Here is a 22,929-nt window from a genome sequence, read left to right as displayed (position 1 = left end):
CATAAAGGCTCAAAAATTATCCTATCAGATTTCAAGGCAAACTTTTATATTAAATCTTATTTTTAAAATTTTCACTCAGTGGAATACTGGTTTTCCTTTATGGGCCATTTAAATCATTTCCTGTGCCTCTGAATACAGCACAGAAAATATTCCCCTGTTTCTCTTAATCATACTCAATAGTGTATTTGACCGAACTTATAAATCCCAATGATGATGTCTTGTGCTTACCTTCCAGCAGTAAGATTTCCAAAATTATTACTATTTCCTGGGTTGTAACCAAACCAACTCCCAAATCTAAATCATTTGTTTTGGCAATTGGTCCTTTCCTTTAATATTCTCTATCTCTCTGTCTCTGCAATCTCAGTGAAAGTTTTGGTAAAGTTGTGTAATCCTTGCATCAACTTCCTCGTTCCAGATTTTCGTATGCCATCAGAGCACACGGGCTGGTGAAAGGCCATTTCCCTTGGGTTTAGCCTCTATTCTTGTGTTGTGGCTTTAAATTTGTACAGCAAATAACTCAGAACCAAGTTACTGCCTCGGCGTGAGTGCTGGCAGGAAAAAACAGCCGTAGTGGAGCACAGAATCTGTCTGTGTTAGCCCTCTGTCACCGTCTACTCAACCCAGCTTTTGGCTTCACCTAAATGATAAATGGTCCTATTGTCTGGGTTTCGTATTAAAAAACTAGAACTCAATCTAGATTAAGCAAGGACAGAGACCCATTTCATTGCACTGTACTTTAATATTCCTGAGACCCATGGCTTTACGGGTGGCTCCTTTTAACAGTCATCTCTCTCCAGGGCGGAACACTATGCTGTCTTTGTTTCATCTGATCTTTCAGCTAAATAAGAGATGGTCACTTATCCTCACGCCTCCCATATCCTGCTGGATTTCTCTTGCTAAGAGAAACTGACCACACGGGAAAAGAGAGAGGTTTCAGGCAGGGCATTTCAGCGTGTGTTTACAGGCAAGACTGACTTACTCAGCAAATCCTGCTTGGAGGAGCTGCAGCCAATGAAGAGGCTATATCGCGGCTTGCTTAGGGGCTTCTGAGTTTGAGCTGCATGCAGAAATGTAAGGCAGTGCTCCCTGGCGCTGATGGCAACATGGGACCCAGCTTCAGTTATTCCTCAGGCTCCCCAGCTCTGCAACACGGGGAGAGAGCCTCCATAAACATGTGGGTGATGTAGCCAGCTTTAAAGGCCGAGAGAATCCTGATGGATTCAGGAGACTGTTTTTTTATTTAGATTTTTTTTTCTTCTGCCTTCTTTTTTGGAAGATGAAATGCTTCTCTCGTTACCTGCCTTACATCTTCAGACCTCCGAACACCATCCTCTCTTCCAGCTGCCACACGGAAGGTACAGACCAGAGAGGGAGAGTGTCTGGGTGGGTGGGAAAAAGTGGGCTGGTGTCTGACTTCCCACAGGCTCTACCGAGACTGCCTTCTGCAGCTCCTAGAAGACTCTCGTGCCTGGCAAAAGCGTCTATCTCACAGACTCAGATCTGCTTCTAAAATCAGTCTGTTTTCTACGAGGAAAGTCTTTTCTGAAGAGCAGGATAACAATTGCAAAGGTGGTCTCAGCACTGATGCAGCTGAGTAGAAAATAATTTAGAAATGTTTTGCCAATTCTCCTTGTTCTCTTTCACATGCAAACAAGTAACTGGAACTAACGTTAAGGGGAAAACAAATTGCTGTAGGTGCCGCCACATACATTTATCCAAGCTCTCTTGTTTTGTCACTGTCCTTTTAATAACTTGGTGTATGCCCAAGAAAGCAATTAGCAAAATAGAATGGGCTTATTACTGTATGACGATGGAGCCATCGGTTGGTTGTTGGGTTGATTTGCTCAGAGTCTGTACTTGGGGTGCAGGGCAGGAAGATCGCAGCCGAGTTTCAGTGCTTGCTGGCAATGTGGTCTGTGGGGTCCTAAGTTGATGCCTTAAGGCAAGGGTGAGCTGAGTCTTGTACAAACAGTTCCTGGTCCTTTGGGGGACCTTCTCTGCACCCTCTAACCTAGCGTGCTATGCCTACGTCAGGGGGACTTTCTACGTGCACGTGTGCAATGCCTTGTAAACATACTGGCAATTCCCCGTCAACTAAGCACTGCAGCTTTCAACATTTCTAGAGTCAGTAGCTGGTCTTGCATCTTCTCTGTGTGATTTGCCTGTTTCTTTTGATCTGATACATCCTAGGAAAAGAGCAATTTCAAGAAAAGTCAGTGTTTTCAGCTGTTTTCAGCCAGTCAACAGACTGGCTGTTTTCAGCCAGTCAACAGACTGGCTGTTTTCAGCTGTAGGTGTTGTCCTACAAGCAGTCCTTGATAGAGGGTTAAGGTTGGTGAGGAACAACAACTCTGCCTCAGGTCTAGACACACTCTTCTGGAAGTGAGCCGGTAAGCAGCCTGTTCTGAAAACCCATCCTCGTTTCTCATCCTCACAGGAAGAGCCTTGGACTAGGGGCTGTGTATTTAAAAAAAGAGAAGTGTGTATTATACCATAAAGATGCTTTTTAATCAGTATTCTCAGGAAATAGGAGTAGAAGTTTGGAACTGAAACTGAGGGTAGTATTTTCCATAGGCATTGATAATTCATAGATTTTTGGTTTTAATTTGCATATTTACTTTAAAATGTTATTGGTGGCTAAAGGAGATGGCCCACTAAGAAGTCTCTCTTCCCTCATAGAAACGTAGCAAGTCCCTATATATACTGGGGATAGACAAAGAGTAGCGTGGATAGAAATCTCCATGAGGGGAACTTTCCAAACACAGAAGACTTAAACTCATATAGGAAGCTGCCTCAGTGATTTCTGATTGGTGCCCTGCCTCTCCTCCCAGCTTAAACTTTGAGAACTCCAACACTTTGTCTATTCAGTTGGTGTTTTGTTTATGAATCAGACTAAAGACCGTACCTTGGGCAGACAGAACACCACCACCATGAGAACTTTCTTGAACTGTTTTTTATGTCAAATTTAACTGATTAATTCCATCAAAATGGAAACCTCATTTTATTCATGTCAAAGCAAACAATCTCTGAATCACCAGCTATCATCAGATTTAAGTGTGTGTATGGGGATGGGGAGAAAGACTATAAATTTCTTGTAAACGTATTAAAGATGATGGTCAAAAGGAATAGCCTCTGCCAAACATTAAAATCATGAATAAGGCTCTGGGGCAGAGTAGAAAAGGCAGGAGTTAAATATCAAGAGGCCAAAGACAAGTCCCTTAATTGCTTTATGCCCAGTTTCATCTCTAGAATTGAACTAAAGAGACCTACTTCCAGGATATTGGACTTGCCAGGTAGATCAGTGGTAAAGAATCCACCTGCCAATTCAGAAGACATGGGTTCAATCCCTGGATTGGGAAGATCCCCTGGAGAAAGAAATGGCAACCCACTCCAATATTCTTATCTTAGCAATCCCATGGACAGAGGAGCCTGGCAGGCTGTAGTCCCCAGGGTTGCAAAAGAGTTGGACACAACTTAGCGACTAAACAACAACAGCTACCAGGATGTTAAAAATTAAGTGTGATAATTAAAGTTATTCATAAAACTTACTACATGATAAATGCCCTCCATTTTTTAGTCCTACACCCTATGTGCCTTCTTAGCTATGCAAGTCTCTGTTATCATACTCTCTCAAGCAATAAAGTGGTTTCCCCCAAAGCATCACAGTGTCACTAGAAACTTGTTACACTTATTTAGAGTTTGAGGAGAAAAAGATGTCAGAATGAATCTGAGTTTATGTTTCTACATTGTTAGCAATCCTGTTACTCTATAGTCTATTCTGACTGGGAACATTTATTTAATTGAAAAAGACAGTAATGATTAACTTGTGTCTATCCCTGTGAAAGTCAAATAAATCCAGACAATCCCCTTAAGAGTAATTCTAGAACAACTTTAAGAGCATTAACAATACCTGGGCTGCTTCAGGGATGGAACCATCCTACTGAGACGATTAGTATTATCCTCCCAGCTTTGCCTTGACTTTGTTCTCTCAACATAGGAAGATCCTGGGCAGAGTCCTAGCTCTACCACTTGCCAAGTGGGTGATGTTGGGTAGTTCCTTTACCTCTCTTAGCCTGTTGTTTAGTTGCTAAGACATGTCTGGCTCTTTTGCAACCCCATGGACTACAGCCTGCCAAGCTTCTCTGTCCATGGGATTTCCCAGGCAACAATACTGGAGTGGGTTGCCATTTCCTTCTCCAGGGGATCTTCCTGACCCAGGGATCAAGCCTGCATCTCCTGCATTGGCAGGCAGGTTCTTTACCAGTGAGTCCCCGGGGAAGTGCTTTCTCTTATCCTAAGTTCCCTCGTTTGTAAAACATGCAAGGAAATACATTCAGAATGCCACACACAGTGTGATGATAACGGTAGCCAGCCTGTACTTCTGTTTACTGCATCCAAGGCGTTACCTAAACACATTATATACAGCAACACATTGTAGATAGGGTAAATCTATAATATGTAGTCGATAAATGTTAGTTCCTTTTTCCTTCACTTTCTCATTCTCATCCCTCAAGCCTGTTTTTCATCCATCATATAGAGAGTTGGTCCATATATTGAAGTCAAAATTCTTTTTTGAAACATGATTCCACCCCACCACCTCAAACACAAACACACTTGCACTTAACCTGTCGATGACCTCCCCAGGCCTTTAGGTCCTGCATATTCTGACTCCTGCCTGACTTTCCTGAGTGACCCCAAACACGCCTTCTTGTCGGCTCTCCAGCCATAAGCTGTCTGTCTCCATATTCTCCCTCTGACCACAGATTTGGGGGATGGTTCTCTCTCCCCTCTGCCCCATTCTTTAATTCAAGCCATCGATTCTCAACTGAAGCTGAGAAGCCATTCTTGACCCTCAGCTGATCTTAGCTCTTTTTTTAAAAATGTATTTACTTATTTGGCTCTGCTGGGTGTTAGTGGCAGCATGTGGGATCCTCGATCATCACTGAAGCATGTGGGATCTAGTTCCCTGACCAGGGACTGTACCCAGGCCCCCTGCACTGGGAGTGTGGAGTCTTAGCCACTGGACCGCCAGAGAAGTCTCCGATCATAGCTCTTAAAGAACTGGGTTTCTTTCCTTCAGAGCACCTATCCTAGCTTACCATTATGAATAGACTGATACAACCGATTTATTAGTATCTGTTTCCTTACTGGATTGAAAGCGTCAAGAGCAAGACTCTTATGTAATTCTGCTCTCTGTTTTAACCTCATCACTAGAACAATACCAAGTACATAATAGGTGCTCAATTTTTATTGAAGAAGATTACAAATACCAATACTGTTGTATAGATAAATCTTAAAAACATGTGGACAATATTCTGCAAAACATGACCTTTTATGTGAATGCTGGATTGGGGAACATCCAGCATTGCTGGATTGGGGAGTTGTTTAAAACACTGTGGATTGGGGCGTTTTTGGTGGCCATATTTGAGGGATCAGCTTTTATTACCATATTCTAGTAATACTGTAACTTGAAATAAGACAGATCCAGAAAAAAAGGACAACTAAATAGAGCTGATACAAGAGTACAGGTAGGGTTTTGAGAAGGCAATTGGATGGTATTCCCTTCTCTGTGAATCCATCAAGTGAGCACATAACTCCCTCCTCCTGATAGGGAAGGATTCATACAGCAGAATGGTTTCAGGAGCAGAGGAACAAAATTCCAATTCCAATCAAAAGGAAATCATTCCAGACAGGACAGAGGGGCATAGGAGACCCACAGAATGAGAGAGCCAGGAAGGTATGAGGAAACTTGCCTAATATTCTCCAGTGGACCTGATTTGGTACCTGACATGAAGAGCTTTTATTTGGATTATCTTACAAATTGGTGCAGATGCTTTCTTTATCCAAAGGGTGATGTGCTGAGCCAGAGATGGTATCCTTTCCCTGAGTTGCCTGGTCATCATTTCATGCTGCAAACCCCATCCATCCTTTAAAACTCAGTTTGAGTCACATCTTTCTAGGAAGACTTCCTCAACAAGTCCGAAGACAGAAGTGTTTTTATGAGTCATATAAACCACAATAACAATGAGAAGAGGAAATTAGAGAGAAGCAGCCATAGCACCACAAAGCCTGTGGATCTTTGGCTGTGTGCTGGGGGCCATGGCTGTATAATCACACTGGCCCCTCACACAACCTCTTGTGTTAGACGCCATCATCTCCATTTTACAAATAAGGACACTGATGCTCACCACCTTGCCCAGAGCCTTAGTTAGGAAAGTGGCAGAGCCAAGACTCAGGTCCAAACAATCTGAATCAAAACTCGGTGCTCTTCAGGGAACTCTGCTCAATGTTATGTGGCAGCCTGAATGGGAAGGGACTTTGTGGGGAGCAGGGCAATGGATATAGGTATATGTATGGTTGAGTCACTCTGCTGAGTACCTGAAACTGTCACAACAGTGTTAATCGATTATGAAAGTATTAGTTGCTCAGTTGTGTCCGATTCTTTGTGACTCCACAAACTGTAGCCTAGCAGGCTCCTCATTCCATGGAATTCTCCAGGCAAGAATATTGGAGTGGGTTACCATTCCCTTCTCCAGGGGATCTTCCTGACCCAAGGATCGAACCCAGTTCTCCTGCATTGGCAGGCAAATTCTTTACAGTCTGAGCCACGAGGCAAGCTATTTGGCTATACTTCAATACAAAATAAAAAGTTTAAGTAATAGTAATAAAACCCTAGTAGGAGAAGGAAATGGCAACCCACTCCAGTGTTCTTGCCTGGAGAATCCCAGGGACGGGGGAGCCTGGTGGGCTGCTGTCTGTGGGGTTGCACAGAGTCAGACACGACCGAAGCGACTTAGCAGCAGCAGCAGCCATATATCACATGGGATTGTGTGGGTCTGGTGACTCTTTGGTCTCTTTCTCTAGGCAGTTTGATCCTTGAAGGCTGGTAGTTAATAAATTACTGTTGAACAAGACAAAACAAAAACTCAGTGCTCTTGCCCCTTACATTGCATATTTCCTCCTGAAGATCTGTATGAGAATAGCCTTCAGGCTATATTGAAGCAGTCTAAGTCTGCATCTACCTTCTGCTAGCCAGGAGCAGCTTGGGCACAGGAACCCTGCCCTAGTTGTCCTCGGTCTCTGCAACCCGGTCAGTACAGAGCTGGACTGAGTAGATGCTCAAGAAATCCTACTAGAATGAAGGACTGAATGACAGAGTGAGTGAACGAACTTACCTGTCTTCTTTCAATAATGCTCCTTCAAGACGAAGAAGGTTCTTTTCTCTTTTTGACTTTTTAAAAATTGGAGTATACTTGCTTTCCAATGTTATGTTAGTTTCCGCTGTGCAACGAGGTGAACCAGCTGTGTGTATGCATATATCCCCTCACTCTTGGACCTCCCACCCATCCCCGCATCCCACCACTCTAGGCCATCACAGAGCACCGAGCTGAGCTCCCTGTTCTGCAAAGTTCTTGCAGCAGAATATCTTCCAATGATACCCAAAAGCAGGACTGCTGGAAGTACACACACACACAGAGGAAAAATACACATTTTTTCCCCAAACTCTTTACTTTTAGAAGTAAACCAAGCAGTGTTCTCTACTTTCTAGGCACAGTTCCACTGTGTGTGTATATGGATGTAGGTACAGTTACCTGTATGTATTCCTCACAACAATCCTATGAAGTAGGTACAGTTACGATCCCTGTGTGTTAAACATGGGGAAACCAGAGCACAGAGAAGTTAGGTATCTTGTCCAAGATCACACAGCTATTAAGTGCAAGAGCTAGGATTAGAATCCACGCAGTTCAGTTCCAAAGTACCTGCCAAGAAAGGATTTTGCTCTATTTTGTGCCTTTTTACATGTTTATAGAATTCTTACATGTATTTGGAATTCTTGTCTCAGCCCCTTTCACATATTTAAAACCAGCCCACTCTTTGGGTCCACATCAAACCCGCTTCCACCTACAGCGTTCCCTGACTACTCATTTTCTCATTGTTACAAATATGCAACTACATTGAAAATCTTTCCCAAGTGCACATTGTGATTCTCTGTAAGACAGAAATAATATTCCACCACATGAAGGGGTTATTAGAAGGATTAAGTGAGACAGAACCTTACATTGTTTGACTCTGCTTTGCATTTCAAGTTTGTTTTCCATTTTCACGTGCAGCAGATGAACGGTCCCTGCTTTCATCTCCAGCCGGTCCTCCCCTGTGTGAATCCCACCCCTGACCCCCACGCAAGCCCCTCACCCCTGCACTCAGCCCCTCTCCCTCTGCTCTAAGTCCTTCCTCTCTACAGGATCCCGTGGGGCAGTCCACAGACGTGCTGTAAATCATCTCACTTAAAATAATCATCTCCTGATCCTGTATCCCCCTCAGCTGCTGCCTCATTCCCCACTCCCCTTTCTAGAAAAAAAAAAAAAGCCTTGAAAGGGTCCTCCACATGGTCACCATGTCTTTCCCTCCAGTTTGCTCTTTCCATCCCGCCACCGAAACAGCTCTCGTGAGGGTCACCAGTGACCCTCTCATTCATGAATCCTGTCATCCTCTGCTGCAGCTTGCACTAGTTTTGACCCACGCAGTCACTGCTTCCTTCTTGAGAGAGTTTCTTGTCTTGGCCTCAAGGCCACACTTTCTCTCTGTTTCCCTCTCCCTCACTGGCTAGTCCTTCTCTGACTCCCCAGCTAGTTCCTCATCATCTTCCCAACCTATAAATATTGGGGCCCGGGGTTCAGTCTTCTTCTTAATCTATACTTGCTCCTAGGTGATCTCATGGTCTGAAATCTCTTCTATTCAGTTTATATTTCTAGCTCCAACTTCTCCCTAAAATACAGATTTGTATGTCTATCCGCCTACCTAGTATTTCCACTCATATGCACAACAGAGATCTCAAAACAGAACTCCTGATTTCCTCTCAAGAAAAACCTCTTTGTTCAGCATTTTTCTTCAGCTCACTAAATGAGAATTTCGTTCTTCTAGTTACTCAAGTCAAGCACTTTGAAATTGTCTTTTATTTCCTTCTGTCTCATATCCTTCTAATTCTACAATAAATCCTCGGACTTAAACTCCTAAAACTTACCCAGAATCTGAACACATCTTATTATGTCCATCACTCAAATGTTTCTTTATCAGAAGCATTTATTGGCCTTCCTGTCTAAAATAGGGACTTCCTGGGTAGCTCAAACGGTAAAGAATCTGCCTGCAATGTGAGAGATCTGGGTTCAATCCCTGGGTTGGGAAGATCCCTGGGAGAAGGACATGGCAACCCATTCCACTCTTCTTGCCTGGAGAATTCCATGGACAGAGGAGCCTGATTGGCTCCCGTCCACGGAGTCACAAAGAGTCGGACACGACTGAGTCTCACTCCAATGTTAATAGCAGCATTATTAACAGTTGCCAAGATATGGAAGAAATCTAAGCATCCATCAACAGATCAGTGGATAAAGATGTGGTACGTATATACACAATTGAATATTACTCAGCCATAAAAAGGAGTGAAATCTTGTTATTTGCAACAACATGAATGAACTTGGAGGGTATTATGCTAAGTGAAATAAGTCAGACAGAGAAAGATAAATATTGTATGATATCAGGACATATGTAGAATCCAAAAAAGAAAAAAATACAACTAAGTAGTGAAAATATAAAAGAAACAGACTCACAGGTATAGAGAACAAACTAGTGATTATCAGTGGGGAAAGGAAAGAGGGCAGGGGCAAGATAGGGGTATAAAATTAAGAGGTATGAGCTATTATGTATAAAATAAGCCACAGGATATATTGTACAATACACCGTGCTGTGCTTAGTCACTCAGTTGTGTCCAAATCTTTGCAACACCATGGATGTAGCCCACCATGCTCCTCTGTCCATGGGAATTTTCCAGGCAAGAATATGTGAGTGGGTTGCCATACTGTCCTCCAGGGGATCTTCCCAACCCAGGGATCAAACCCAGGTCTCCCACATTGCAGGCAGAGTCTTTACTGTCTGAACCACTAGGGAAGCCCAATATTTTATAATAGCTATAAATGGAGTATAATCTTTAAAAGTTGTGAATCACTATATTGTCTACCTGTAACTTTTGTGCATCAACTGTACTTCAATTTAAAAAAAAGAAAAATAAGATTACAATATTGCCAAATGGGAAAAAAAAATTCTCACATACACACATATACACAAATACATACTCCCTCAGTGACTTGTACCCTGCTTTACTTTTCCTCCATGGCACTTACCTTGACCTGACATGTTATATGTCCATTTATTTATTTGTCGCCAGTCTTTCTGTGCTCTAGAATATAAACTACATGAAAGCAGAGACATTCTCTGTTTTGTTCGTTTCTATGTCTCCAGTACTTAGAACAGTTTCTAGCACGTAGCAAGCATGGCAAAGATGCTTATTGATTGAATGAATATGAATCACCATTTATATGAAATTTTAGTGAGATCTGAAGCCAGATGAACCTGAGTTCCAATCTCAGATTGATAATTACTTGCTGTGACCTTCAGTTACTTACCTGATATATTTCCTTTTCTAATAATATGTCAAAGTATTATCATGAAGGTGAAAAAAATTATTGATAACACCCCTAGCATAAGGCCTGTGAACATTCAGGGACTTGGACTTATTATTTTTTTGTATCCCCACTGCGTTTACCACAGCTGTTACGTAGAGCCATTAAGGTTCCATGTTGATTGAATTTTTTGCCTATCTGCATAGCTAGCATTGATTGTGGGTTTGTTATGTGCCAGACCTTGCATTAAATACTTTATAGTTACTTCCTCCCATAAATCTCACAAAAACATCACAAGTATTGATGAATGTTATCACTTTACAGATAAGGGAATGAGGCATTGAATTGTATAGTAGTACTTACTCAAAAACCACACAGCTAATATGTGGTAGATGAGGGTTCACATCCAAACTGCCTGACTCCAGCATCCAGGCTCTTAGCTGCTCCCTACTACTGCCTACAATATTCAGGCATTGTTCTCAGCACATGGAAACTGAAAAAAGAGAAAAGATTCATTCCTCTTTTAAGAAACTATGGTCCACCAGGAGAAAGGCACGGGCACTCAGCTCTAACAGTATGTTTTAACCCTGGCCGTGTATGAGAATCAGCTGTGGAAGGGCACAGGGCTGTCTCCGCCCCATTCTCCATGGAAATTGGCCCCAGGAATCCTGGTTTTTAAGATCCCTCAGGTGAATCTTAGGAGTAATCAGAGGCTAGAAGCTGAGTCTGTGATAAGCAGCGGCCATGACTGACGAATATCTTCAGAGCTCCAGGGAAGAGCTCTGAGAGAAAGCGATTGATCAGTTGTGGATCCCTTTGAAATGACAGACTAAAATCCTGCTGCTGACAAGAGGTTGCTTTTGGTCAAGATGTCTGGCAGAGAAGTGCCTGTCCTGAAAAGATTCAAGGTCAGTGCTGTCCTCTTAAACATTCAGTGAACCTCTATTGTGCATTTGTCTGCTTCACAGTAGCTATGAATTTGCTTCCTGATGTTTTATTCAAGTACTGGCTAAACTATCTACCTAATATAGAGAAAATCACTCAAGTTTTGTTATCTATCAAAAGGGGGATAAAAATGATTCACATACCAAATGTGCATTTGTTCAGCAAATGTGGTCATTCATACAAAGCGAGTAATGTGTTTCCAGGTGCAAATGGAGGGTTAGCTGTTGTTTTTATTAACGGGATTCATATTAGGGAAGCGCCTGGAAATCAGCTCCTGCCCTGTGCATTTTGACATGACGTGGTGGTGGAAAATATTCCGGCCCAGCAGTCTGGACTGGGTTCAAGTTCTCTTCTGACATTGGTGTCTCGGGAAAACGGCTAATCCTCCTGTGCCTCGTCAAACAATGATATAGCACCAGTAAAACTTGGTGGCATTGGTGTGAAATTGAGGGGTGCTTTGTGAAGTACTTGTCTTGAATCTTTGACTATTAAATCATCTTTCTGGGAGTGGTAACCCTATTTCAGGAATTTCTAATAAAAATCCATAAGGAATTCAACAGCGGGTAAGAAACAAGAAGGACAGAAAATAATGTTTAAGTAGAAGCCAATAAGGCTCCAGGTACTCTGCATGTATTACTATCACCTGGAGATAATCCTGCCTGATCGTATCTACACTTTGTAGGTGAAGATACTGATGGAGGACCGATAAGATGAAATACTGGGTTGACCAAAAAGTTTGTGTTCAGGTTTTTCCATGACAGCTTACAGAAAAATTCAAACGGACTTTCTGGCCAACCCAATATTTAGTTGGAAAGAGTTTGGCTTTGGAATCTGATAAACCAGAGTTCCAAACATGACTTCAAGTTATGTATCCTCTGAGTGTCTGTTTTTTCTACTGTGAAATGAAAGTAAATGATGCCTCCTTTTCATATTTATTAAAAGGCTAAAGACATTGAACGGCATGTGCCTGGTCACCGCTTAATATACTGTCTCTGCACTTGCTGTGATGGACTGTTTGTCCAGGTCTCACCAGTGAGTCTGGTTGCAGATCCTGAATTCCTTGCATTTCATCCCACTCCCATCAAAAAGCTTCCATTTGTTTTCTTTCTTTGATTCTTTCAACCTCCATCACCTTTCCCAGTGCTTGCCTGTAATATACATTGGTCAGTGTTGTTCTGAATTGTGTTTCTGAATTCATTATTTGTCTCTGGTAGTTGTGCCTCAAGGCAGTGCCTATATTTGGACTCAATTTTAGAAATCTAATAGAGAAATCAACAGTGGTGAAATCATCGTTATTAGAGAGTCTGGCCCATTAGTTTTCTGAGTCATTGTTTCTTCACTGGCAGACTGAGCTGGGAGGAGAGATAGGCTGAGATGGCCAAGGGCTTTGCCTTTGCAAGTGTCTGTAACAGCCCAGTCAGTAAGAAAAGCAAAGAGGAGGCAAAATAATTCAAAGATGTGCATGAAAGCCCTATCTGAATTATATACACGGGAATGTCACTTAACTTGAATATGTTTGGAGCAAATTCATTAGTCAGGGAACCTCCTTGCAAGAGAAGTTATTAATGTATTTATTCACTTATTTTAAAAATACAAAGAACACCTCCATCCTTAATGTCAAATATTGGCTAGGCAGTGGGTTCTCTGGTGGTAAAAATAGATATGGCTCAAACCCTGTTGGAAGAAAAACAAATCAAATGAACATAAATTGTGGCAAATGCTGCAATGCAGAGGACATGGAGTCAGGACAGGGCCTCAGAGGGGTTTGTAATGCACAGGGCGGTCAGGGTACTTTCCTTGGAGAAGTGTCAGAGCTGAGATCTGGTGAATGAGTAAAACTTAAGGAGGCAGGATAAGACAGAGAATCTTCCATGAAAGATCTTGTCATGGGTCATGGTGAACGTGAGGTCCTGAAGGAAGGCCAGTGAGGCTGAAGCACAGAGGCCAAGAAGGAGTTTGGAGGAGATTGAGGCTATGAATGCTATGACCCTATGTGTCTCTGTGGTGTGGCTGATGGAACTGGTCTTGATCCAAAGACCAACTGGAAATTATGAAAGTGTATGAACTTGGGGAAAGAAGCCTGACCGTATCTGTAGCATGAAAGACTCTTCTGACTGCTGTGACAATAGAGAGGCTAAGAGGGCCTGGACATATTTTAAAAAGTTGGCCGCTCAGATGTGTGGTTGCTTTCTTAGAAGCAGTCCTTATGGTTGCAGTACAGTAGACTTCTATTAATAGATAGTTCTTTGTACTCCCCAAATTCCTCAAGGTGCATTTGTGTATTATTAAAACAGTCTTACAAACACAGAAACCTGGCCATTGTCTTGCATTCAGACAAGGCAATTGTTATTCTAGATGAGCAATGGCAGGAACACACCAGGCTGTGTTTCAAAGAGGCAGTAAACACTATGAGCACTGAAAAATAGAGTGTGTTCACTCTTCCAGATACAGCATTGCAAAGCACAATATTTAGAAAGAAGAGAAAGGCCGTCTTCGGATAAAACCATTAAAAATGTCATCATATCTTGTTTGTTCGACAAGAAATAGCTGCTACATCCAAGCCTCTGGAGAGAATGGTACATATGCTCAGCTGTGTATCTTTATTTATAAACAGCAAGGTGGCCCTCTCAGGGGACTGCTAGCCAAAGGTCACTCTTTTAGGAGCAAAGGTTAGGAAGCCACATCCTACCTTAATTATAAACTCATCCTCTCATAGACCTGTAACCCAGATAGCATGTCTAAGCATGCAGTGGGAGCCCAAAACATCCTGCAGGAGCCAAGCAGGTAGCAATTACCAGAAATACATGACATTGGTATCATGTTATGTGTACAGTATGTTCCAGCCCTGACTAAAGGCAACACAAGCTAGATAGACACCCCCCACCCAACAACAAAAAAAAACTACTGAGAAAGGAAAGCAAATCCAAACCATGCTCCCAGGCCTTTAGGCCACCTGTTTCCATCCCACAGAAAAACGTTATAGAATTTTCATTTGGGAGATGACCTCTGATTCAGGGACCTTTGCAGGGTCCATGAACCACCTCACAAAATTCCTGGTAAGATAGTGGTGAAGAGCTAGCTTTCCGCCCAAGTAGGCCATTCAACTTCAGGACAGTGCTGACCATGCCTCCATCTTCAAGTTGCGCTGAAATCTATTTCTTAGAACCATCAAAACAATTCTACATGTGCACAAAAATGCTTTGCATTCCCCTCTACAAGTTAAAGATCGTCATTCTCTCTTACTGGACTGTTCTCCCAATCCTACAATCCTTTTTCTCACTTCTTTTAAGGCTTTGTACAGATGTCATCTTTCAAATAGGCCTTCCTACCTACCTTCTCTGAAAAGACACACCTCCCTAGCACTTAACCTTGGTTTTACATCATATATTTTCTCACTGCTTCCCATGTTAGATGTTTGTATTTGTTTATCATTGTTTCCCCTCGCTAGACCATAAACTCTATGAGAGAGCAGGTACTTTGAGCCTTTGCTGCCCACTGTACCTGGTACATAGAACGTGCTTTCGTGCTCAGTCACTAAGTCAGGTCCAGCTCTTTGCGACCTCATGGACTATAGCCCACCAGGCTCCTCTGTCCATGGAATTCTCCAGCCAAGAAGACTGAAGTGGGTTGCTGTTTCCTTCTCCAGGGGATCTTCCCAACCCAGTCTCCTGCACTGGCAGGTGGATTCTCTACCAATAAGTCACCTGAGAAGCCCATACTTAGCACATAGCAGGTGAGATAAATGTTGGTATAAAAACATGATGATTCTTCATGGTTGGCAGCAAGAGTAGGCAAGTGGAGTGACCTGTGTTATGTTTGCCTTTCTTCTTCTAGGACAGTGGTCCCCAAAGTCTAGCCCACATAAGATTAGAGTGCTTAGTTTAAAATGCAGATTTGGGGGCTCCCACACTCTCTGCTGAAATTCTGAATCAGTGAAGCCAGAGTGGAGCCCAAGAACTTCCATTTTTAAGCTCCACTCTAGCATCTGTTGAGGAAGGAACCCCAAGTGCAGTAATTCAAGAGGCACTGTCCTAGGTTAACAGAGAGTAAAGAAAATAAAAGCAACACGGCTAAATGTTGCATGGTTTCCTTCCTCCCTCCCTCCATATCTAGCCCAAGATGTGGAAACTGTAGAGACAGTGTCAGAGAGCAGTGTTGCTCAAGAGAAGGGGGTTAGGTGAACCCATTTGTAAACACCCTGATTCTAAATCTCAGTTGGGAGATGGCATGATTGCAGACCTGCCAAAGATGGGTGCACTTGGGTGAACTTAGAAGCAAAGGGTTAACAATCATTTCCTCCCCTACCTGAACACAGAGTATTTTTCTGAATGGCTGCTGCAGCCTGTGAGTGGGGCAGGGCATCACCTTGGTCCTGACAATTTGCATCAAACCGGATGCATAGCCAGAGCTGGAAGAGACAAGGCAACCATGTTCAGAGCCCCGCCCTCCACCATGCAGAGAGATGAAGTGAACCGTCCAAGAGCACACAGCTAATTAGTGTCTGGGGCTTCCCAGGTGGCTCAGCAGTAAAGAATCCGCCTGCCAATGCAGGAGATGTGGGTTTGGTCCCTGGATTGGGAAGATCCCTTGGAGTAAGAAACAGCAACCCATTCTAGTATCCTGGCCTGGGAGATCCCATGGACAGAGGAGCCTGGCAGGCTATAGTCCATGGGGTTGCAAAGAGTTGGACATGATTTAGCAACTAAACAGCAACAACAATTAGTATCACAGAGAGAAGAGAGAAAGTCGCTCAGTCGTGTCCAACTCTTTGCGACCTCTTGGACTATACGATCCACGGAATTCTCCAGGCCAGAATACTGGAGTGAGTAGCCTTTCCCTTCTCCAGGAGATCTTCCAAACCCAGGGATTGAACCCAGGTTTCCTGCATTGCAGGCAGATTCCCACAGCTGGGGCTGAAAGCCAGCCCATGGTTTCACTGCAGTGTTTCGGCCTCAGTACTCCTTTGTTACTGGTTTGACAATAACAAATTCCTGACAATCCTGTGGATACTTTAGGATGATAGGCTGGCCTGAGTAGAGAATCTGTGTGGAAGAGAGGCAGGGAAAGCCCTCCAGGGTACCCTGTAAAGACTTTCCTTCCTTTCCCACATCAGGCTTGGGTCCTGATAAGCCCTCAAGAGAAAACCAGTTTTGAGGTAATTTTAAATAACTGAGTGAGGTATGTGTAATGACATTACTATTTTACAGGTTTTTTAAAATAAAAGGAAGCTTATTTTTCTTTGAAATTGGCCCTATATACACACAGAATCAGCTGAAAAGACTATTATCTGATATTAAACTTTCGGGAATTTTCTTGTAAGTGCTATCTTCCCTGCTTTGTGTACCTAATAACGTGTCTTGGACCAGAGTATGGAACACCGGTTTCTCCATAATCACACCTCTCCAGTGCCGCTAAGCGATGGGCTGAACTTGATGGTGTAGAGCTGAGGGCTGGGGTTTTGGGGCAGTCAGATATTGCCCAAACAAATTCTGCTCCAACATCTCCTGCTCCAATCTCAGACATGCCACTGCGCCAGCCTGCATTTTTCTCTTCCCTGTCTAACTGCCTGATGTGAAGCTTGCTGTGCATGCTGGGAACAGCCTCCTTCAAATTCACTTCATTTGCACTCATTTCCAGTCTTCTGTTTGGAAATTGTATTTTTGGCTCCATTTCAGGTCAAGTCAAAGTGAGATGATAAATGGAAACGATCCTCTGGGTGAAGCACTGGCCAAGGCTTTAGTTATAATTTTCTATTGATCCTCAGACATGCTCTGGGCATCACACAAAATTATTATTTTTTTTGATACAGCACTATCAGATATAGGCTTCCCAGTGGCACAGTTGTAAAGAATCCACAGGTCAATGCAGAAGATGCAAGAGCTCAGTTTCCATCCCTGAGTCAGGAATATTCCCTGGAGCAAGAAATGGCAACCCGCTCAAGTATTCTTGCCTGGAAAATTCCATGGACAGAGGAGCCTGGTAGACTCAGTCCTTGGGATCAGGGAGAGTTGGACATGATGGAGCACACGCACACATCAGATATTGGTGCAGACCTCAGTGAACTGATTAAAGTCTGAAGATCCAGGGATACCCAACCTTCATTTAAAGAACCACTTCCCTAGGCAGATGTGGTTTTGATATCTGAAAGAAGAAAGGCATCTTCCACTCTGTATATTTAACTCCTTAAAAGGTTGACTATGTGGATCACAACAAACTGTGGAAAATTCTTCAAGAGATGGGAATACCAGACCACCTGATCTGCCTCTTGAGAAATCTGTATGCAGGTCAGGAAGCAACAGTTAGCAACACGGAACAGACTGGTTCCAAATAGGAAAAGGAGTACGTCAAGGCTGTATATTGTCATCCTGCTTATTTAACTTATATGCAGAGTACATCATGAGAAATGCTGGGCTGGAGGAAGCACAGGCTGGAATCAAGATTGCTGGGAGAAATATCAATAACCTCAGATATGCAGATGACACCACTCTTATGGCAGAAAGTGAAGAAGAACTAAAGAGCCTCTGGATGAAAGTGAAAAAGTTGGCTTAAAGTGCAACATTCAGAAAACTAAGATCATGGCATCCGGTCCCATCACTTCATGGCAAATAGATGGGGAAACAGTGGAAACAGTGTCAGACTTTATTTTTTGGGTCTTCCAAAATCACTCCAGATGGTGACTGCAGCCATGAAATAAACAGATGCTTACTCCTTGGAAGGAAAGTTATGATCAACCTAGATAACATATTCAAAAGCAGAGACATTACTTTGCCAACAAAGGCCCATCTAGTCAAGACTATGGTTTTTCCAGTAGTCATGTTTGGATGTGAGAGTTGGACTATAAAGAAAGCTGAGCACTGAAGAATTGATGCTTTTGAACTGTGGTGTTGGAGAAGACTCTTGAGAGTTCCTTGGACTGCAAGGAGATCCAACCAGTCCATCCTAAAGGAGATCAGTCCTGAGTGTTCATTGGAAGGACTGATGCTAAAGCTGAAACTCCAATACTTTGGCCACCTGATGCAAAGAGCTGACTCATTTGAAAAGACCCTGATGCTGGGAAAGATTGAAGGTGGGAGGAGAAGGCGACAACAGAAGATGAGATGGTTGGATAGCATCACTGACTCAATGGACATGAGTTTGAGTAAACTCCAGGAGTTGGTGATGGACAGGAAAGCCTGGTGTGCTGCATGGGGTTGCAACAAGTTGGACACGACTGAGTGACTGAACTGAAGTGAAAAGGTGGCCTCCCAAAGCTTCTAACTTAACAGGTAAATAACTGAAGTAAGATACATTCCAGGAAACGTGCCTGGGACTTAGCAGGGACTCAGTAAACGTTGGCTTCATTGTGGTATTCCACCTGCCTTTCTCTACAGACACAACCAAGTGTTGGCTCATTTACTGGTCCTTGTATTAAATGTTTCTTGTGCACCTATAATTTGTTTGGCATGGTTCTAGACACTGAATGTGTGTGTTTTCAGTCACTCAGTCATGTCTGATTCTTTGTGACTCCATGGACATCAGGCTCCTCTGACAATGGGATTTCCCAGGCAAGAGTAATGGAGTGGGTTGTCTTTTCCTCCTCCAGGGAATCTTCCCAACCCAGGAACTGAACCCAAATCTCCTGTGACTCCTGCATTGGCAGGCAGATCTTTCACCACCGAGCCACGGGAGAAGCCCTAGACACTGAACATCTAGGAGTATAAAGATAGTTAGATCCCTGCTCTCATGGCCTTAAGTTCTCTAGAGGAGACAGGTGATAAACCATCACAACCATTCGATCTCAAGTAAGAAAGGAGCCAAAACAAGACCAAAATAAGGAGATTCAGGTAACATTTAAAGTGATGACCTTGCATATTATCTAACTGTAGAAATACCCTCCAAATTGGTCTTCTGGCAAATAAGTTTCATACCTGGTGGCCTTGGCAGCCTTCAGAGCATTCACAGCTCCTTTTGGGTGCTTATTGGACAGTATTTCTCAGGTCTCTGAAAACACCTCTCCTTTCCTACCTGGTACACAGAATGGTGGGCAGGTTGTCAGTAGCATGCTCTTCCATAAAAGTAATGCCCTCTGGGAGCTGAGGCTGCAGGTCCCAGGGAAAGTGTAAATTCATCATATGTTTTTAAAGCCTCTGTGAGGGACCAGGCAGGGTTCCGTCTCTAAGGAAATTTAAGGAAGGAAGCAAAGCAGCTGCTATACCCCTAACCTTGTGGTGCTTACATTCCGGTTGGGGAAAAAGATGACCACAAGTAGACATCAATATCCAGGAACTTACAAATAGTCATCAGGGCTGGGAAGAAATTAAAAGCAGGATAAATAGAATAGTGAGTGACTCAGGAATGGTGGCCTGCTAGGCATAGGGTGGACAGGAAGAAATATGTTTGAGCTGAGGCCTGTCTGATAAGAAGGAGCCAGCCATGCAAGGAGCCCAGGGAAGAGCTTTGGAGGTAGAGGTACCTACAAATACAAAGACTGGAAGGCTGAAATAAATTGGCAGTCTTGCTGGAATATTGTATTCTTTTGTAGTAGACTTGATAGCTTTGTTTAAACATAATCTTCTCATATATTCATTATACACTTCAAAGAAGCAGAGTATACTAGTAGTTTAAAAACCTTGGATTCTAGAGACACTGTGCTTAAATTCTACAATGGAGTAACTTAATAATTTACCCTTAGAGTCAGACTGCCTGGTTCCACCGCTAGATTTTTCCATCCACTAGCTGAGAGACTTCTGGAAGCTTACTTAATCTTTCCGTGCCTTGTTTGCCATCAAAAGGTGATGTTGTGTGCCTGTTGATGATGAGTGCCTGTTGCATGGGAATCTTTTGGTAATAAATTAAGGTAAACATACAGTACTTACCAACACAGGGCAAGTGCTCAAAGTATGTTAGCTATGGTAAACCCTCCATTCTTTTCTCCAGGAGTGCATTTTCTTGATCACTTTTGCTGTTCTTTTTATCCTATCGATCACTCATTGAATAGATTTCTGAATGATCAAGTGGAAAATAATTTCCCCAAATCTTCAAGACTTATGGAACTGGATATTATGGAACTGGATAAATGCAAAGCTCTATGTTTAATTTCTTCAGAATGTATATATTTAGTGCTTCATCTTATGGTTCTTTGAAATACCTCATGTTTATGAAAATAATTAGCTATTAAATGATGAAAAAAAGTTGTTACAAGATAACAGCTATATTTATTCAACACATCCTTGTTGCTTATCTATTTTATACATGTTGTTGTTAAGTTGCTAAGTCGTGTCCGACTCTTTGCAACCCCACAGACTATAGGCTGCCAGGGTCCTCTGTCCATGGGATTGTTCAGGCAGGAGTACTGGGGTGGGTTGCCATGGGTTCCTCCTCCAGGGTATCTTCCTGATCCAGGGATTGAACATGCATCTCCTGCATTGGCAGGCAGATTCTTTGCCACTGAGCCACCTGGGAAGCATTTTATACATAGTAGTTTGTGTTTCCTAATTCCATACCCCTAATTTTACTCAGATGGTAAAGAATCTCCCTGCAATGCAGGAGACCTGGGTTCAATCCCTGGGTTGGGTAGATCCCCTGGAGGAGAGCATGGCAACCCACTCCAGTATTCTTGCCCGGAGAATCCCCATGGAAGGAGGAGCCTGTTAGGATTCCTACAACCTATGGGATTGCAAAAAGTCTGACATGACTGAGCAACTAAGCACAGCACAATTTAATTACCCCTCCTCCCATCTCTCTCCCCACCTTTGGTAATCATTAGTTTGTTTTTCATATTTGTGAGTCTGCTTCTTCCAACTGTGTATAAATCTATAACTATCTCAAAGTTAAAACTTAATCTTAAAAATTAGAGAAAAAAGACTTGGGCATCATTGATATTCTTAAATAGTTTTCAGTGTAATTTCCTAGAGGTGGACCTCATGACAACCTCATTAAGTTCATTCTAGGTCCTGGACCATGTTTTCCTCAGGGGAGATAGTTGGGAATACTATATATCAATAGTATTTGTCCATAATTCTTTTTCTCATTTCCCTGCATTTTCATAGCATTTATTACCACCAGTCAATTATCCATGGTTTTATTATTATGCTTAACCTACAAGAAGAGAACCTCTAAGAGAACTAAGCCTTGTTTGCCTTGTTGAAGGCAAACATCCCCAGTCCTCTAATAATGTTACAACAGTAGAGCTCAGTAACAGCTTGTTGACTGAACTGATATCTACATACCCCTAGAAAAAGTACTAGGGTTGCTAATGGGTTGAGGACCCTTGCTTCTAAAAACATCCAATGTATTTCATGCAGTCAGAGCTGCCAGCTTCTCAGTGACCCAGGAGAGCAATGATTCACAGGGAGGATCTGATCCAATAAATACAAAATATTACACTCATTTATTATTCATTTATTCATGCAACAAATACTTATTAGGTCCTGACTTCATGCCAGGATGTTGGTACACAATGGTGAATAGAAAAAACATGGTCCCTGCCCTCAGGAGATTAGAGTCTTGTAATTAATCAAACTAGTTATTATAAAAAGCATCTTATCACCCGATTTGGCAATATCATCTTTTCATATGAAACTGAAGATTAGAACCTACAGAAGAAAATAAAACCTTCTGGCAATGTGCCAGTGAGTGGGCAGTCAGGAAATGCTATTCTTGGCCTGACTCATTCCTCTTCACATCGCTCCTGGGGGACTGGTTGTTTTCAGGGCTGTCTCCAGATGGCACACGTGTACATTTCCCCATGGCACACCACAGTTCCTCTCTCACCCTACACACACGTGCAAACACACGCCACCCAGTATGAAATGCTCATCAGCACCAAAAACCCATCCTGAGGAACCTGAAATAAAATTCAAAGTGGCACAAGAGCATAAGCATTTGCCAGTCTGAATACCTCTTTACAGCATGTAATATCACACCCTCGATTTGCCAGCTGCCTGTTGGTAAGACAAACTGGATCGTGCAGAGGAAAACTTTCTTTTAGCAAGGAGGCAAAGGCAAATATTGCACAAGGAAATCTCGGAGAATTTGCTGTTTGTTGGCAGAGAATCCAAGTCCATATATATAATCTCCAAGTCAAGGGTGAGACACCATCCTACTTACTTTCTATCCCCAAGTTACTGACTTGGAGCTCAGTTTTCCTTAGATCATGATGTCAGGAGTCACTCTGTCTTGAGTCTTGTCTGCTCTTTTTTCTTTTTATTGAAGTATAGTTTGACTTAGCATGTCATGTTAGTTTCAGGTGTAGAGCACAGTGTTTCAGTTATATATCTCTCTATGTATGTATGTATATATAAATGTATGTATATATTGTATATGTGTGTGTGTGTGTACTTAGTTGCTCAGTTGTGTCCAACTCTTTGTGACTTCACAGACTGTAGCCCGCCAGGCCCCTCTGTCCATGGGATTCTCCAAGCAAGAATACTGGAGCGGGTTGCTATGCCCTCCTCCAGGGGATCTTCCCAACCCAGGGATTGAATCCTCCTGCAATGCAGGCATATTCTTTACCGTCTGAGTCACCATATGTATATATATGTGTGTGTGT

At 42.7% G+C, this 22,929-nt stretch overlaps 1 protein-coding gene across 16 annotated transcripts in view; it reads left to right on the top strand.

Moving 5' to 3' along the window:
• Positions 1 to 22,929, top strand: part of PPP2R2B (protein phosphatase 2 regulatory subunit Bbeta) — a 713,296-nt gene that overhangs the window by 238,308 nt on the left and 452,059 nt on the right. For 2 of the 16 annotated variants that reach the window (XM_086412225.1, XM_086412214.1), the window contains exon 1: positions 726 to 1,355. The exons of 7 other annotated variants lie outside the window; for them this stretch is intronic. In XM_086412225.1, the coding sequence (XP_086268351.1) occupies positions 1,277 to 1,355 (79 nt within the window). In that variant the 5' untranslated portion in view covers positions 726 to 1,276. Of the gene's footprint in view, positions 1 to 725; positions 1,356 to 11,181; positions 11,363 to 22,929 lie in introns of those variants that run through there. 7 more of the 16 variants (XM_086412231.1, XM_086412221.1, XM_086412209.1 and 4 more) reach the window with 6 other exon arrangements.

Source organism: Bos grunniens, chromosome 7 (assembly GCF_055505025.1).
Source record: "Bos grunniens cultivar Pamir isolate PY7600 chromosome 7, Bosgru_T2T1.0, whole genome shotgun sequence".
Taxonomy (NCBI): domain Eukaryota; kingdom Metazoa; phylum Chordata; class Mammalia; order Artiodactyla; family Bovidae; genus Bos; species Bos grunniens.
This window is presented reverse-complemented; position numbering and strand designations above follow the sequence as displayed.